The 16,755-nt window shown below is 40.8% G+C and overlaps 1 protein-coding gene across 7 annotated transcripts in view; it reads left to right on the top strand.

Moving 5' to 3' along the window:
- The window catches only part of astn2 (astrotactin 2), a 1,590,397-nt gene that overhangs the window by 792,521 nt on the left and 781,121 nt on the right, over window positions 1–16,755 (top strand). For all 7 annotated transcript variants that reach the window (XM_087998521.1, XM_087998520.1, XM_087998522.1 and 4 more), the window contains one exon: window positions 16,153–16,303. In XM_087998521.1, the coding sequence (XP_087854647.1) occupies window positions 16,153–16,303 (151 nt within the window). The remainder of the gene's footprint in view (window positions 1–16,152; window positions 16,304–16,755) is intronic.

The following is a 16,755-nucleotide window of genomic DNA, read 5'->3' as shown; positions in this document are numbered from 1 at the left end:
TTCTTCTAATGTGACATCACTGTGTAAAAGCTTTGCATTAAATTAATAAGGCAGTTTCTGCCACCTTGTTTTTAAAAAAAGCCATCTGGAGCACACTGGGAAATTTCCAATACTCACTAACCCATACAGGAATGTAGATCCCTGAATTAGTATCTGATAGATGTTGAGTGGCTGATCTCAAATGAATCAATCATTGGACTGTTGGCATTGACTTGCAATTGTGGAGTTCAACCAGTCTTGGTTTCCACATCTTATCACCAATATTCCATCTGATTTGACGTATTCAATCACTGCACTGCACAGCAGAATCTCTTTAATAATGCAGCAATATCATGCACTCTGAAATGATCATAGCATGTGCATATGGTATGTTAGTTTCCTAAAACAACAAGTTCCATATTTCTATGTGGCTATAAACACACATGTTGATTTTCAATGGGAAGATTGTGCATGACGTACATTGCTTGTAGATATTGAAGCGAATGTGTCTGAGCTCAATTGTGATGCTCTTTATAGCTGATAGTCAATGTCAGTTTGTTATGAACACCAAAATGCAAGTTCTCCTCCAAGCCACATTCCATCCTGACTTGGAAATATACCACTGTTCCTTCAGTGATACTGGAGTCAAAATCTGGAAACTTTCTTCCAAACAGCACCATGCCAATAGTGGAAGGAAGAGATCATCATCACCTTCTCAATGGCAAGCAAGGATGGGCAGCAAATATTGGCCTTCCCACTGATACCCACATTCCGTGAAACAATTTTTTTTTTTCAGGAATTCTTGATGAGATACTAATTTTCACATGATAAGTGGAGAACTGTATTCTAGGAGATTCACGCTTCTGAAAGAGAGAAAATAGCAGAGTTACTTACTTGTGTATGTTGATTTCACTGGGGTTGGATGCTAAGAAGAGAAAGCGTCTGCCCTCAAAATTTACAAACATAAATGAAGAAAACAATCTGGTCAAATAAGAGGGCATTAATTTTCAATGGGAAATTTTACAACAGCTACTGTCAGGCTATAATAGCATCAAGTTGGACAATAATTTGACAAATTGGACCCACAGCACCAGAGAAAATCTTTCATATCTCATTTGTGAAATAAAGCAATTAATTAAATGACACCTGCAACAAGGAATCCAGCTTATAATTATGTTTGGTGTCATTCAGTGTTTCAAGTCAGAGAACCTGAGATTGGTAATTATTGCCATGTGGAAATCAGAGCACAAAGGATTGACACATAACCTAAAATTATTAACGCACCGCCCTTTAAAACCTATTTTTAAATTCAGATATAAACTATCAATACTTGGAAGCAGAGGCTCAAGCGTTTCAGCATGAATACTTTCTGCTCTTAATAATGTAAATTTTCCTATTGCAATTTTCTTATTGTCATAGTGAGGGATTTTAATTTTCCTAACATCGACTGGGACTACCAGAGCATTCAGGGCTTAGATGGGGTGGAATTTGTTAAGTGAGTTCAGAGAAGTTTCCTCAAGTAGTATATAGAGGATCCTACTCAGGAAGGGGCAAAGCGCGACCAAGTCTTGGGAAATAGGGCAGGACAGATGACGGAGGTCACAGTGGGAGAGCCCTTTGAGACCAGTGACCATAGTTCTATTAGTTTTTAAATCGTTACAAGAGGGACAGATCTGGTCCACAGGTTCAAGTTCTAAATTGGGGCAAGGCAAATTTTGAAGGAATTAGACAAGAGCTTACAAGGGTTGATTTGAGTAGTTTGTTTGCAGGCAAAAGGACCTCCAGCTGGTGGGAGGCCTTTAAAAGTGAGATAGCAAGAGCTCAAGATCTATATGTTCCTGTGAGGGTGAAGGGTTGGCAGGAATAGGGAACCCTGGATGACAAGAGATATTGAGGCTTTGACCAGATAAAAGTAAGTGTGGCTCAGGTATAGGCAGCTGGGATCAAGGGAATCCCAGTGGGTGTACAGGGGATACAGGAGTTTACTGAAGAAGGAAATCAGGCGGGTGAAAAGGGGGCATAAGATAGCCTTGTCTGAGAAGATTAGGGTGAATTCAAAGAGGTACTTTCGGTATATTAAGGGAAAAAGAATAGCTAGAGAGAGAATAAGGGCCCTCAAAAACCAAAGTGACATGTATGGGTAGAACTGCAGGAGATGGGTGAGGTTCTCAATGAATAGTTCTCCTCTGTATTTACTATGGAGAAAGACAAGAAAACTTGGAAACTTGGGGAAGTTAGTGGTGATGTCTTAGGGATAGTCCATATCACAGTAGAAGAGGTGTTGAATGCATTAGGATATACGAAGATGGATAAGTCTCCTGGTCCTGACCAAATATATTCAAGAACACTGCATGAGGCTACGGAAGAAATTGCGATGGCCCTGGCTGTTATTTTTGCATCATCGTTAGTCATGGGTGAGGTCCCAGAAGACTGGAGGGTAGCGAATGTTGTGCCCTTATTCAAAAGGGCTGCAAAGAATACCCTGGGAAATATAGACCAGTAAGCCCAACTTCTGTGTTCGGTGAATTACTAGAGAAGATTCTGAGGGATAAGGTATGCATGCATTTGGAAAGACAGAGTTTGATTAAGAGGAGTGAGCATAGCTTTGTGTGTGGGAGCTCTTGCCTCACAATTTTTTTAGGGCTCTTTGATGAAGTGACCAGGAAGGTTGATGTGGGCAGGGTGGTGGATGTAGTTTATGTGGATTTTGGTAAGGCCTTTGAAAAGGTTCCACATGTAGGTTGATCTGGACGGTTAGATCACTCAGAATCCAGGGCAAACTGGCATATTGAATAAAAAATTGGCTTGATGGGAGGAAACAGAGGGTAATAGTGGAAGAATGCTAGTTGGACAGGAGTACCTCAGATGTCGGTTCTGGGCCCATTACTGTTTGTTATCTATATCAATGATGTGGGTGAGAATGTATAAGGCATGAATAGTAAATTTGCTAATGACACTGAAATAGGCGGTATCATGGACAGTGAGAAAGATCATCAGAAAATGCACCTTGACGTTGGGGAAGCAGGCGAAGAAAAGGCAAATAGTGTTTAATACAGATAAGTCTAAGGTCTTGTATTTTGAAAAGTCAAATCAAGGTAAGAGTTTCATGGTGAAAGATAGGGCCTTAAGGAATGTAGTAGAAAAGAGGGATCTTGGAGTTCAGGCTCACAGTTCTCTGAAAGTTGAGCCATAGGTAGACGGGGCAGTGAAGAAGGTTTTTGGCATCCTGGCCTTCATCATTCAGGGCTTTGCGAGGCACAGATCGGGTGAATGCAGTCAGTCATTTTCTCAGTGTTGGGGAATCAGAGATAAGAGGACATCAGTTTAAGGTCAGAGGGGAAAGAATAAAAGGGAACCTGAGGGGCAACATTTTTACACAATGGGTGGTACACATATGGAGTGAGCTGTCAGCAGAATTGGTTGAGGAGGGTACATTAACAACATTTGAAAAGCATTTGGACAAATACATGGACAGGAAAGAATTATAAGGATATGGATCAAATGCAGGGAAATGGGGTTAGCGTAGACAGACATTTTGATCAGTTTGGAACAGTTTGGGCCAAAGGGCCTGTCTCCGTGCTGTAGGACTTGATGACTCTAATATTACCTGACATCTATTTTGCAAATTAATTATGAATTAGTCTTTCCCAACTGATCTCTTTGGTGACAATAGAAAGAAATGTGTGGAATTTCCATTGAAATGACAGCGAAATCTTGTATCAATATTGAATTAAAGGAGATTCCTGAACAAACCTTGACTGATTCATGACTGATGACTCCACAGCAGAATTAAGATGATTGTATATTTAAATGGATGTGGTGTCACAATTTAGTGCTGAATAGAATGCATTAATATTGCTAGAATGAGATTATAACCATAGCTAAATTGGAAGAACTTAATGTCTCAGACTGAAGCGTTTTAGCCACTTCTACACTGTGCAGAGAGCACTGCATTGACTGAGGTGTTTTCTTCAGATAACACACTGATGTTCTGATAGCCTCCTCAAGTGGATGTAAAAGGTTTCTTAATATGTATCAAAGATGAGCAAGGGAGCTTTCATTGCACGTGGCTAACATGCATTCCTCAATAAGCAGCACTCAAAGAGGTAATGTTTCCATTATCACAAAGTGTTTGCCATGACTGACTTCAACCCAGAAGTACTTGGTTGTCAGGTATTTAGGGATGTCTTGAAATCATGAAACTTGCAAACCTTCCCTGCAGTGGATATCCTGGAATAGTGGCCCAATACAGTGCAGATGACCATGAAAGCCTTGAGTGTTAGTGACAAATTGCTTATACTGTGTCAGTTTGTGACAGATTAGAAATAAGACCATGAGAATTAGAAACAGAAATAAGTTGTTCGGCCCCTCGGGCCTGCTCCAGTATTCAATAGGATCATGGCTGATCTAATATTCTTCATGCCCACTTTCCAGCATTTTCCCCATAATCCTTGATTCCCCTACTGAACAAAAATCTACCCATCTCAGCTTTAAATATACAGAATATGTATTAAGTATATCTGCCCCCATTACTGTCTGTAGCTAGGCATTCCAAAGACTCTCAACCCTCAGAGAGAAGAAATTCCTCCTCATCTCACTCACTAAAGGTCATTTGTTTCTTTTAAGATCAGAATAATTGAGGATTGATCTTTGGTTTAGAAAATGTAGAGGCTGATTTTTTTAAATAGTAGTTCAAAAGAGAATAGACTGGGGAGAAGCAAGTATAGTTTCTCCTCCAGGAGGGTATTTTCAGAACAGTTAAGGAAATAAGTAACTTCAGTTTGGTTTATAAAATGTCCAGACCAGGAGTGTTTGGTGTGAAATCTATAGGTTATTAGAAGCTGAGAAGATTTACGCTGTCAGTGTCAGAATTATTCATAAATGTAATCCCCACAGTTCACAGGATAAAACTTGGGAGAATTTATCAAAGTGAACTTAAAGTTTTGACATGGAAATATAATTTCTTTACATTTGAATCTCTGTAATGGCTTGTGTTGAGACTTTGCTAAATTTTCTTCTATATTTAATAGTTTTTATTGTTTTCCCCTTTTGTGTAATAATTTTCAGTTTTGGTGTTTATTAAAAAAAAACTAATTCTGCAGCCTCTTGTGACTATCTTTCAGTGACTGACCACCACATTAGCAAAAAATAAGAACAAACCAGATGATCCGTCAGACCACATTTCATTGTGGGATCAAACTTGTGCAATCATACCATCAGCTGGGATCATAACACTGTACGTCAAAGTGTTTTTTCGATTTTAAAATCAAAATAAGGTTTTCTTCTCCTTCCATGCAATTGGAAGAATTATAGAGCACTGCTGACATCCTCAGGGAAATATCTGAAAGAGGATTTTGAATCCAACTGATGGAGGGAACATAACTATCACACATTGAGAAATTGCAACACCATTAAAACACTAGCATGAATTATAATATCTACAGACGTTAATTCAACTCTCCCACATTGTCAGGCTCTCTGAAATGAATGTAGAAATTAACCATAAACTTATAGATTTGTTGGATTTTTAAGCGGTAGATGAATAGTGAGATGCCTGAAATGCTCCTCATTGATGTATATAGGGAGTCCGATTATATGTCATTGTCTCTCACAAGTATTTTACTGTCAAGTTGATTAAATGTTCTCATGCAGCTAAAAGCCTTTTGAGCTCTGACATTTGGTGCATGAACATTAATAAAAATTTTCTGAAGTTTTTATTTCAATTGGAGGAGAGTAACCAAGAATAGAATTGTAAAAAAATCAGACTTCTGGGTTGTGGTCAGGCATATTTTTTTTACCAGTGTACAAAGTCAAAAAATAATTGTAACTTTTGTTCAAAGTTGCACATCCAGCAAAATGTGAGAATAAATTTTGCAGTACTTCAGTAATTTCGGCATTTTAAACATAGGAGTTAATGTGCATAATTTGCAGCTCACATGTCAGATTTATCTTTTGCATTGATTTTAATGAAAGGACGGTTATTTGGGCCATGAATCAGCCACAGTGACTTACACACTTTAATTTCCCATTTGAGTTCCCATCATAACATTTCTACACTGTGCATGCAAAATCATAAAGCAAGACAGGGTCCTTCAGCCAATGATTTACCTCAAGAATTTGAAAATGTTATTTGCTCTGTTTATTCAGTGTGCTAATAAGGTATGCCATGATTTATGTAACATACATACTTTGAGAAGCAAGATGACTTTGAACCTATAGTTCTGAAAGATCTCCATGATGAGGTTGTTCTTATGTTTCGGTCTGTTCAAAACTAATTAATAGAAATAGTTTGATGTGATTAGCCAGCAGTTCCATAATCAGTGGTCATGTATTTTGTGTTCTATAGGTTAGCCCGTGTAATATATGTGATGAATACTGGTTTCTTGTTGATTCAGATATCTTGAAGTTTACTCACAACACTATTTACAATGCTGCTGAATCTCAGACTTGTACATACAATCTGATTCAGTCCTTGCTGATGTTTCAATACATTACATACAGCTGACTGACTGAATACATGATCCTAACTTTATTATAGAAAGGCAATGACTAAAGATGAAACAGGCAGGTATATACTGGAACATCACATTTTGTGATGCCATGTAACACGAGTCTCTGAACTGGAGTATATGCCACAATATAATAACTTTAATGTGAATATTTGTTTGATTGTTAGACATTCAAGGGGACCTAGATTGTTTTATTGAGAAGATGTTTACACATGGAGGCATTGGCAATTGCTATGGGTTAACAGTTGGGGAGTCTTCAAAGTCCAAGAAACGTTTGAAAATTTCAGTTTGTAAATAGTTATGGTTCTAATGAACAAGGTCATCCAGGTAGAGCCTATCAAGTATGAGTTCTCTGATTGTGGCTGTTATCCTGGTCCAATCAGGGAGTCCTGACTGACAGATATAAACAGGAGTGTTTCACTGTTTTGATCACACGGCATTGCCCTTTGATGTGAAGGGCAGTGTTTGTCACTGGCCACCTGGGTGTTTTCCTATCTTCCTGGTGGTGGAAATTGAAAAAAGATTTGTGCACTTTGTGTCTTTCACTGTGTCTCACACCTGCACACACACACCATGGGTGCTGGGGAAAAAATAAGCACTACTGCACTTAGGTGGTAGTGTGAGGGTTAAATTAAAAAAAAGAAAAGAAAAAAAATCAGGAGTGTAAGAAAAGAAAGAAAGAAATAAATAAACAGGAGTGTCTCACAAAAAAATATAACCAGGAGGAGCATTGCCTTTTGATGTGAAGGGCACTGCTTGTCACTAGCCACTCGGGTGTTTGCCTATCTTAAGAGTTGGATCAGTGCGAGAGTGTGTGTACACGTGCAAGGAAAAAAAGAAAAAAAAAGAAATAAACAGGAGTGTTGGTGCTGTGGAGTCCATGGACCATGTATATATTGGGTGTGGGCGTTTGCACTCCTTTTTTGATTTTCTGAAAAACCTCCTCCTCTGCTTTTGGTTGCACTTCAGTGCCATGCTCCTGATCTTTGGGCACACGGTACGGAGGAGGGAGGGCAGGTCTGAAGACCTCCTCGTGGGTCTGCTCCTGGGCCTGGCCAAACTGGCCATCAACAGGTACAGGCAGCGGGCTGTGGAGGGGGTCATTAGGGCCGACTGCCTGCCCCTCTTCCGCGGTTACGTTAGAGCCCGGGTGTCCTTGGAGAAGGAGCACGCGGTGTCCACCAACACCCTGGCGTTGTTCAGGGAGAGGTGGGCGCCGCAGGGAGTGGAGAGCATTATTTCCCCCTCCAACTCTATTTTGATTTAGTCCCTACCCTCTCCTTCACTGTTTTTGATCACACAGCACTGCCCTTTGATGTGAAGGGCACTGCTGGTCACTGGCCACTCGGGTGTTTTCCTATCTTCCTGGTGGTGGAAATTGAATAAAGATTCATGCACTTTGTGTCTTTCACTGTGTCTCACACCTGTACACACACACACACCATGGGTGCTGGGGAAAAATAAGCACTACCACAGTTAGGCGGTAGTGTGGGGGTAACGATAGTAAAAAAAAGAAAAAAATAGGAGGTCAAAAAAAAATAAACAGGAGTGTTAGAGATCCTGTTCACTCTGAGAGGTGGCTCTTGAGGGAGCTGGACCAGTGTGTGTGCAAGGACTCTCCAAAAAATAAAATAAACAGGAATGTTGGTGCTGTGGAGTCCGTGGACCATGTATATATTGGGTGTGGGTGCTTGCACCCCCTTTTTGATTTCCTCAAAAATCTCCTTCTCTGTTTTTGGTTGCACTTCAATCCCAAGCTCCTGATCTTTGGACACCTGGTATGGAGGGGGGAAGGCAGGTCTGAGGACCTCCTCATGGGTCTGCTCCTGGGCCTGGCCAAACTGGCCATAAATAGGTCCAGGCAGCGGGCCATGGAGGGGGTCATTAGGGCCGACTCTCTGTCCCTCTTCCGCGGTTACGTTAGAGCCCGGGTGTCTCTGGAGAAGGAGCACGCGGTGTCCACCAACACCCTTGAGCTGTTCAGGGAGAGGTGGGCGCCAGAGGGAGTGGAGTGCATTATTTCCCCCTCCAATTCTATTTTGATTTAATCCCTGCCCTCCCCTTCACTGTTTGATCACACAGCATCGCCCTTTGATGTGAAGGGCACTGGCCACTTGGGTGTTTCTTTTCTTCCTAGTGGTGGAAACTGAATAAAGATTTGTGCACCTTGTGTCTTTCACTGTGTCTCACACCTGCACACACACACCATGGGTGCTGGGGAACAATAAGCACTACCGCAGTTAGGCGGGAGTGTGGGGGTAAAAGTAAAAAAATAATAAACAGGAGTGGCAGAAGGTTCTGTTCACTCTGAGATTTAGCTGTGAAGGGGCTGGGTCAGTGTGAGGAACTCTCCACACAAAAATAAAGGGTGACTTGGCGATGGGATACCAGCCTCTGAATTATTTCAGAGAATAGGTTTCAAAATGCTAAAAAGGAAAAAAAAGGACGGCATGGTGGCTCAGTGGTTAGCACTGCTGCCTCACAGCACCAGGATCCCAGGTTTGCTTCCAGCCTCGGGCGACTGTCTGTGTGGAGTTTGCACATTCTCCCTGTGTCTGTGTGGGTTTCCTCCGGGTGCTCCCGTTTCCTCCCACAATCCAAAGGTGTGCAGGTCAGGTGAATTGGCCATGCTAAATTGCCCATTGGTTAGGTGTGTTAGTCAGAGGGAAATGGGTCTGGGTGGGTAACTCTTTAGAGGGTCATTGTGGAAAAAAAATTAAACAGGAGTGTTGCTGCTGTGGAGTCTGTGGACCATGTATATGTTGGGTGTGGGCATTTGCACTCCCTTTTTGATTTTCTCAAAAACCTTCTTCTCTGTTTTTGGTTACATTTCAGTCCCATGCTCCTGATCTTTGGGCACCCAGTACGAAGGGGGGGGGGGGGCAGGTCTGAGAACCTCCTTGTGGGTCTGCTCCTGGGCCTGGCCAAACTGGCCATAAACAGGTCCAAGCAGCGGGCTGTGGAGGGGGTCATTAGGGCCGACTGCCTGCCCTCTTCCACGGTTACGTTAGAGCCCGGGTGTCTTTGGAGAAGGAGCACGCGGTCTCCACCAACACCCTGGATTTGTTCAGGGAGGGGTGGGCGCCGCATTATTTCCCCCTCCATTTCTATTTTGATTTAATCCCTGCCCTCCCCTTCACTGTTTGATCATGCAACATTGCCCTTTGATGAGAAGGGCACTACTTCTCACTGGCCACTTAGGTGTTTGTTTTCTTCCTGGTGGTGGAAATTGAATAAAGATTCGTGCACCTTGTGTCTCTCACTGTGTATCACACCTGCACACACACACCATGGGGGCAGGGGAGAATAAGCACTACCGCAGTTAGGCGGTAGTGTGGGGGTAAAAAAAAAGACAAAGAAGTAAAAATAAACAGGAGTGTCAGGTATTCTGGTTGCTCTGAGAGCTGGGTCAACATCACATGCCATGCACATTAATTGAAGGGTGGATTTGGTGACAGGATATTGGTCTTTATGGAGTTATTTCATTGCTGTTTTGGGAAATGAAAGAGAAATGCAAATTCAGTCTAGTTTAAGGGGTCTGTTAAACCCAATTTTTGATTCAGGGAGGCGAGTTGGAACAGAATTAGGCCTGCTGACCTTGAAGCAAAATTGTAGGTCGCCACGGAAGCACGCAATTGCCGGAGGAAACTTGTTAGAAAGCCTGCTGTGGTTTTCTTTGTCACTGTTGTTTTCAAAGATGCTAGGCCTTTTCGTGGTCACGTCTCACACCAGACCATTTTCCCAACCCATGCTTCTCAACCCATGACTGTCTCCAACCACAATGCCCCAATGATCCCTCAAATCTCCATATTAGCTCCAGCAGTATCCACCATGGGCAAATCTCATGTCGTGTGGAGTTGGCATAGATTGTTGATCATGAAAAAATATCCCAGTGTTATTACATCTTAACTACCATATTTAAGAGTCTGCCAAGTCTTTACAATTAGGGAAACCTGATCCTAAGTGCAGTTTGTTTGCCATTAAGAACTGTTACAACTGACTGTCCTTATAAAACAGTGTATACACTAACAAAACATAACATCTGTTTACTCAGTGGTGGGTCTAATTGTCTTGTACAGAACAATGCAAGGTGCCTAAAATAAATGAATAAAATGATATATACATATGCATGTGCATTATATACTATTAATCTCATTTCAATTTTGCTGGCACTTTACAAAACACTGCCAATTGTTCTGCAAAAATAGTATTATCTGTTAAATTCCATCCAATGCTGAGTTCAGTCTTGTTGATTTCTCTCAGTTATATTTTATTGTTTGGATGTTTGGTTGGTTAAGTTGGTTCAATGGCTAGAATGTCATTCAGAATAAAGCCAACAGCATGGGTTCAATCTCTGTACAGACATTGCTCATTCATGGAGACCCTAACGGTACACCTCATGCCAACCATGAGTATTCTTGAGCGACACATAAAAATTTGTCTCTTTATAAGGGAGGGAGATGTCTATGGGCCTTTGTGAACTATGCTTCCTTACATACGTGCATTACATTGCTTCGTTGCATGCATTATCTTTACTGACTTAATACAGATGAAAGCATAGCCTTCTTGCTTTTTTAAAAATTTTGAATATTGATCAGAAACTGTATTTGATTGGCTGTATAAATACTATGGCTACAAGATCAGGTCAGAGGTGAGGAATCTTACAGCAAACAAATCATGACCAGAATCTCCAAAGTCTGTATGCCATTTATAAGATGCTTGTCATGGGTGTGATAGAGTACTCTCTTCTCAACAGGGTGAGTGCAGCTCCAACAATGCTCAAGAAACTTGACACTATCTTGAATGAAGCAACTCCCTTGATTGGCACCACATCCGCAAGCATCCACTCCTTTCACTGCTTCTGCTCAGTTACAGCAATTTCTTCTACCATCAAGATGTACTGCAGTTTCAAGTTAAACCCCCAGCTCATTCACTGTTCAGACTTGGAAATATATCGCTGTTCCTTCAGCATCACTGGGTCAAAATCGTCAACCTCCCTCTTTGAAGACATTGTGGGTCAACCTACTGCAATGGACTGTATCGGTGCAGGAAGACAACTCACCACCACCTTATCAAGGGTAACCAAGGCCCAGCCAGTAATGTCCATGTGCCAGGAATGAATTTGCAAAAAAAAATCCTTTTCTGTCTGCTTCTAGGAAAAGCTGGGTTAACCTACACTCTTTGCACTTGTCGGTGCGAAATGCCCAAAAAATACTGTTAATGTTATTCCTTCTAAATTACATGTTACAGTTTCTCCCACTCGTTCAGTCATGGATCATGTTTGTTTCTGCACACCATTCTATTATCACGTCCCAGTGTAGTTGATTCATTCCATTCAGTTTTCTGCTTCTGTCATTTTCAATTCATTAAGTTTGGTAGTTTATTTAATAAACTTTGTGCGTGACTATTTCCATACCATTAGTTATTGAGCTTGCTTCATCCCATTCTCAAAAATGACACTTCTAATTATTAATTTTAGTGCTATGAATCAGAGGCAATTATAATATTTGTTCATGGCAGAGTATAGCATCCTATTATCATGCAGGATATGTCCTGAATCATTACAGGCAATACTGTAATAGAGGGAATCATGCTGCATTAAAGACAGCCATATACACCATTAATTCTGTGGTGAATGTTGGCAATTAATACCATATAGGAGAAAGTGAGGACTGCAGATGCTGGAGATCAGAGTCGAAGAGTGTGATGCTGGAAAAGCACAGGAGGTCAGGCAGCATCCGAGGACCAGGAGAGTTGACATTTCAGGCATAAGCCCTTCATCAAGAATGAGGCTTGTAGGCCAAGGGGGCTGAAAGATAAATGGGAGGGAGGTGGGGCTGGGGAGAAAGATAACTGGGAATGTGATAGGGGTGAAAGTGATAGGTCGGAGAGGAGGGTGGAGCAGACAGGTGGGAAGGAAGATGGACAGGTAGGACCATTCAAGAGGGAGAGGGGAAATGGAGAAACTGGTGAAATCCACATTGATCCCTTGTGGTTGGAGGGTCCCAATGTGAAAAATGAGGTGTTCTTCTTCCAGGTGTGAGGTGGTTAGGGTTTGGCAATGGAGGAGGCCCAGGATCTGCATGTCCTTGGTGGAGTGGGAGGGTGAGTTAAAGTATTCAGCCACAGGGTGGTGGGGTTGGACAGTGGGGGGGCCCAGAGATGCTCTCTGAAATGATTCACAAGTTGGCGTCCTATCTTCCAATGTAGAGGAGACCAATCAGGTGCAACGGATGCAGTGATACCACATTCCTGTTTTGCTTCCCCATTGCCTTGCCAGTGTTTCATTCCCAAGTGAAAATACAAGATGACAAAGAGCAGAAGTAGAAAGTCATTTTCCTTTTTTATAAATCTGTAAGCTTATCTTTTCCCAAACAGAGATCTGGAAGTAGCAGCTAATTGAACAAAGGATTTATCAAGATTGCTTAATTAAAGTGAAAGTGTCTGTAAACAACAGGCAGGTTTACCAGCTAAATATAATGATGTACTACCGACCTTAGGCTACCAATTAACAAAGTCACTGGAGATCATTGTAAACGCTAAATAATAGGTTTAGGTTGAACTAGAAATGTCTGCTAGTTTCAGTTTTAGAGAAAACAAGTGTATTGTAATTAGGAAGGTATATAATGAAACCAAATAGTTTTCAATGGATAGTAGCATGCTTTAAATATAACCTATTTTTCTAATCATCCTGTTCAGGGATGCTATTACACACCTCTGGAGCAAATGGTTCTTAAGTCCAGGCTTCCCAGTCCAGGGATATGGGCACTGCTGCTAAAGATTGATTCAGATTCCAATCAGGTGCTACAATTTCCATCCTAAGACATTTCATTTGGAACAAGTTGATATAATGACTATGCAGTAGCTTCTTTCAAGATTTTTTGTAATGTTGTATGGAATTTGAGTTATAGTGCATTTCTTTGGCCAGAGTTAATTAACCTAATGTTATAAATGGCCAAGATGTACAGTGATATTTGAAAAGGTAATTTCAAAAGAACTATTACTGTGTCATTTAATCAAGCTGTTATGACTGCCACTTGAACCCATTTGCAGTTGCTTTCAGAACTTTGTTTAATTATATGAATGAAGTCAGGCCTTCAGACTTGACCCTAATAAAACTTGAACAAGTAAAATAGGCTTACACCAAATAAAATGTAACCTTGTGCTGCAGCATCTTACAACTTTACTAAGGTTACTGCTTTCATTCCTTAGTTATTTCTCCATTAAGTCTTTTAAGAGAGTGTCAGATTTTTAATCATTCTGTGAGCAATATCCATAATTAGTGACTGCACAAAGTCAGATCTGAAGATTATGAATGGAGAGAATATTTGTAACTTACATTATGTTTTATGTTTGCAGTAACTTATTGATAATCAATATGATAATATATTCCTCTGCAGTCTGCCGGAATAAAATCAGTTTCTAATTGTCACCAACTCATGCTGCCATTTTAATTGGTCCCTCATATTCATTACATTGTTTTGTTATAGTCTACTCTTGAAGTATAACTTTAAGCAGGTAAAACATCCTGCTGATAGTCTATCAGATAGTAATGTGGATCTTTAGTAGTGACCTTACATGTGGCAATTCAGGTTTTGGGTATAAAATTCTCCAATAATTTATTTAACTCTGTCATTTTATAATCTCAATTGCATTTTTGAGACTCCATTTCTTATTTTCTTTGTCACTCCTTCTCAATTGCACTATCTACTCAGTTGACTCAGTTATAGGGAGAGGCTGGATAGGCTGGGACTTTCTTCATTTGAACGGAGGAGGTCGAGGGGGTGACCTTACAGAGGTTTTTAAGATCATGAGGAGTATAGATAAGGAGAATAGCAGGTGTCTTTTCTCTGTAGTGGGGGATTTCAGGACGAGGAGGTATATAAAAAGGGTGTAAGAGACAACTTTTTTTTAGAAGAGGTGCTTCGTGTGTGGAATGAGTTTGCAGTGGAAGTGGTGGATGTGTACAATTATGATGTTTAAAGGACTTTTAGATGAGTACACGCATAGGAAAGATTTGGAGGGATATGGGCTAAGTGCAGGCAGGTAGGTATGGTCTAGTTTGGAATTATGGTTGGCATGGAGGGATTCGACCAAAGGGTTTGTTTCTGTACTGTGTGACTATGACTGGCAGTATCTGCCTAAAGATGCCAGAAGAGCTGTGAGAGAAAGTTTACAACTTTGGTTTTTCATTCCACTGAATCTGGGTTAAAGTTCTGATTTCTCTTGATTTCTGCATTAAAATAACACAGATTAAGAACTCTGTGTCTGGAAAATATGAGCCACACATCCATGGTTAAATGTCCTTTGTTTTTGAAACGTGAATCTGATTGTTAATCGAACAGCTAAGCTTAAGACATTTGCTTCTTTACATCTTTATCCATTCTTCTTCCTTGAGCTAAACTTCTCCTTGGCCTTTTGCTTGGCAAGTGGCCAGGAAATCAGCTGTAGGAGTGTACCTTACTGGGGCTTATGAATATATCCTGTCATTGATAACTTTTCATTCTCCCTAAATGGGAACATATTTTTTCAGCAATAAATCCATAGTGGAAATGAAAGGCTTTGTCCAATGATTAAGACTCCTGGTGACATATGATAGAAAGAATTATTTTAAATGAAATTTGTCATGACAGCTCAAACTATAAATTAGGAAATTAATTTCATAATGATTAAAACACCTTACAAATAAATTATTCATGTACTTTTCTGTATATGTATACACGGTTATATAACACATCAGGATCCTGTCCCTGAAGGTGACTGTCAGCTGAATTCAGTAATGCTTGAAGTTTCCTAAAGTCAGTAGAATGTTGATTTGAAACAAATGCTTCCAAAAAATAAATGTGAGCTGTTTTGAAATGGGTTTTCAGGTTCCAATGAGGAAAGGCTCAGAGTTGATTAGATTACTTACAGTGTGGAAAAAGGCCCTTCGGCCCAACAAGTCCACACCAACCCTCCGAAGAGCAACCCAACCAGACCCATCACCCTACATTTACCCCTTCACCTTACACTACGGGCAATTTAACATGGCCGATTCACCTAACCTGCACATTTTTGGACTGTGGGAGGAAACCGGAGCAAACCCACGCAGACACGGGGAGAATGTGTAAACTCCACACAGTCAGTCGCCTGAGGGAGGAATTGAACCCGGGTCTCTGGCTCTGTGAGGCAGCAGTGCTAGCCACTGTGCCACCGTGCTGCCCTAGTTGTTACCAGTGATCACAAAATGCAGTGAGTTGAATATCTTTGTGGTTATGTTCCTTCAAAATTCATTCAACCATATGGCATTGCTGATATTTTATTGAGTTTTGATTTTCTTGGTAATGAATTTAAAATTCAGTTGACGTATATTAACAGATAGGGGCACCATATCTTGAAGATAGCAAGTGCAGTCACTTCTGAACAATCTCATACCCTGAGGAGATAGTAGAATTTAAATTTGCAGATGAGTAGTTATGCTTCTAAATGGTCTAATTTAGACTGGCAGTCTCTGAAGGATGAAACAATTTGAAACATTAAGCTAGTTGTCTGGACTGATGAAATAGATGAATGAGGTTCACAGTGTGTGTTGTCAAGACTCCTTTCCTCCTTGGTTAGTTGCTGTTGGGGTCAATTTAATTCTGTGGCATTGCTCTAACTTATTCAATTCTGGTGTTCTTTAAAGGGAGGAAGCTATGCAATCTACGTACTTTGAAACGCCAGACGACCTCTTGTCCTCATTTGGCCCTGTGCGCGACTGCTCCCGGGATAATGGAGGCTGCACACGAAATTATCGTTGCGTGACTGATCGAAAGATTGACACCACGGGATGTATGGTATGTTATAAAGCCTCATCAGTACAACCGCAGAATGCATGTTGCATAGAAAACAGGGCAAGGTTCATTTATAGGTGACCCAGGAAGCATCCGACATAGTGTTAACCTTAACTCTTGGTATGAATGCAAACATTGAAGTGCTTCAAGTGTGTATTAAATCGAAAATGTTTCATCAAAGTTGTACATTTTTTCATCAACTATGTGATGTAGCCAGTCTTCAAGTCTGCTGACTTTTAGTCTGCTGGCCAATGGTTCTAAGAGACTGTAACATGCTTACCAGATTAATATTGAGTGGTTCTGCTCAGGAAATCAACCTAGTTGACAGCTTGAAGTCAAGCCACTTATGTATCATTTATATTCAGTCAGGATTCATAGTTTTCCCATTGTCTCACTAGAAGGCTCCAGAAAATAACAGTAGCAATGCTGATTTATCCATTGATTGCAGAGAATCA

The sequence above is a fragment of the Chiloscyllium plagiosum genome, unplaced genomic scaffold (assembly GCF_037043375.1).
Source record: "Chiloscyllium plagiosum isolate Xiang-an unplaced genomic scaffold, Cpla_swu_hap1 HiC_scaffold_21, whole genome shotgun sequence".
Lineage (NCBI taxonomy): Eukaryota > Metazoa > Chordata > Chondrichthyes > Orectolobiformes > Hemiscylliidae > Chiloscyllium > Chiloscyllium plagiosum.
This window is presented reverse-complemented; position numbering and strand designations above follow the sequence as displayed.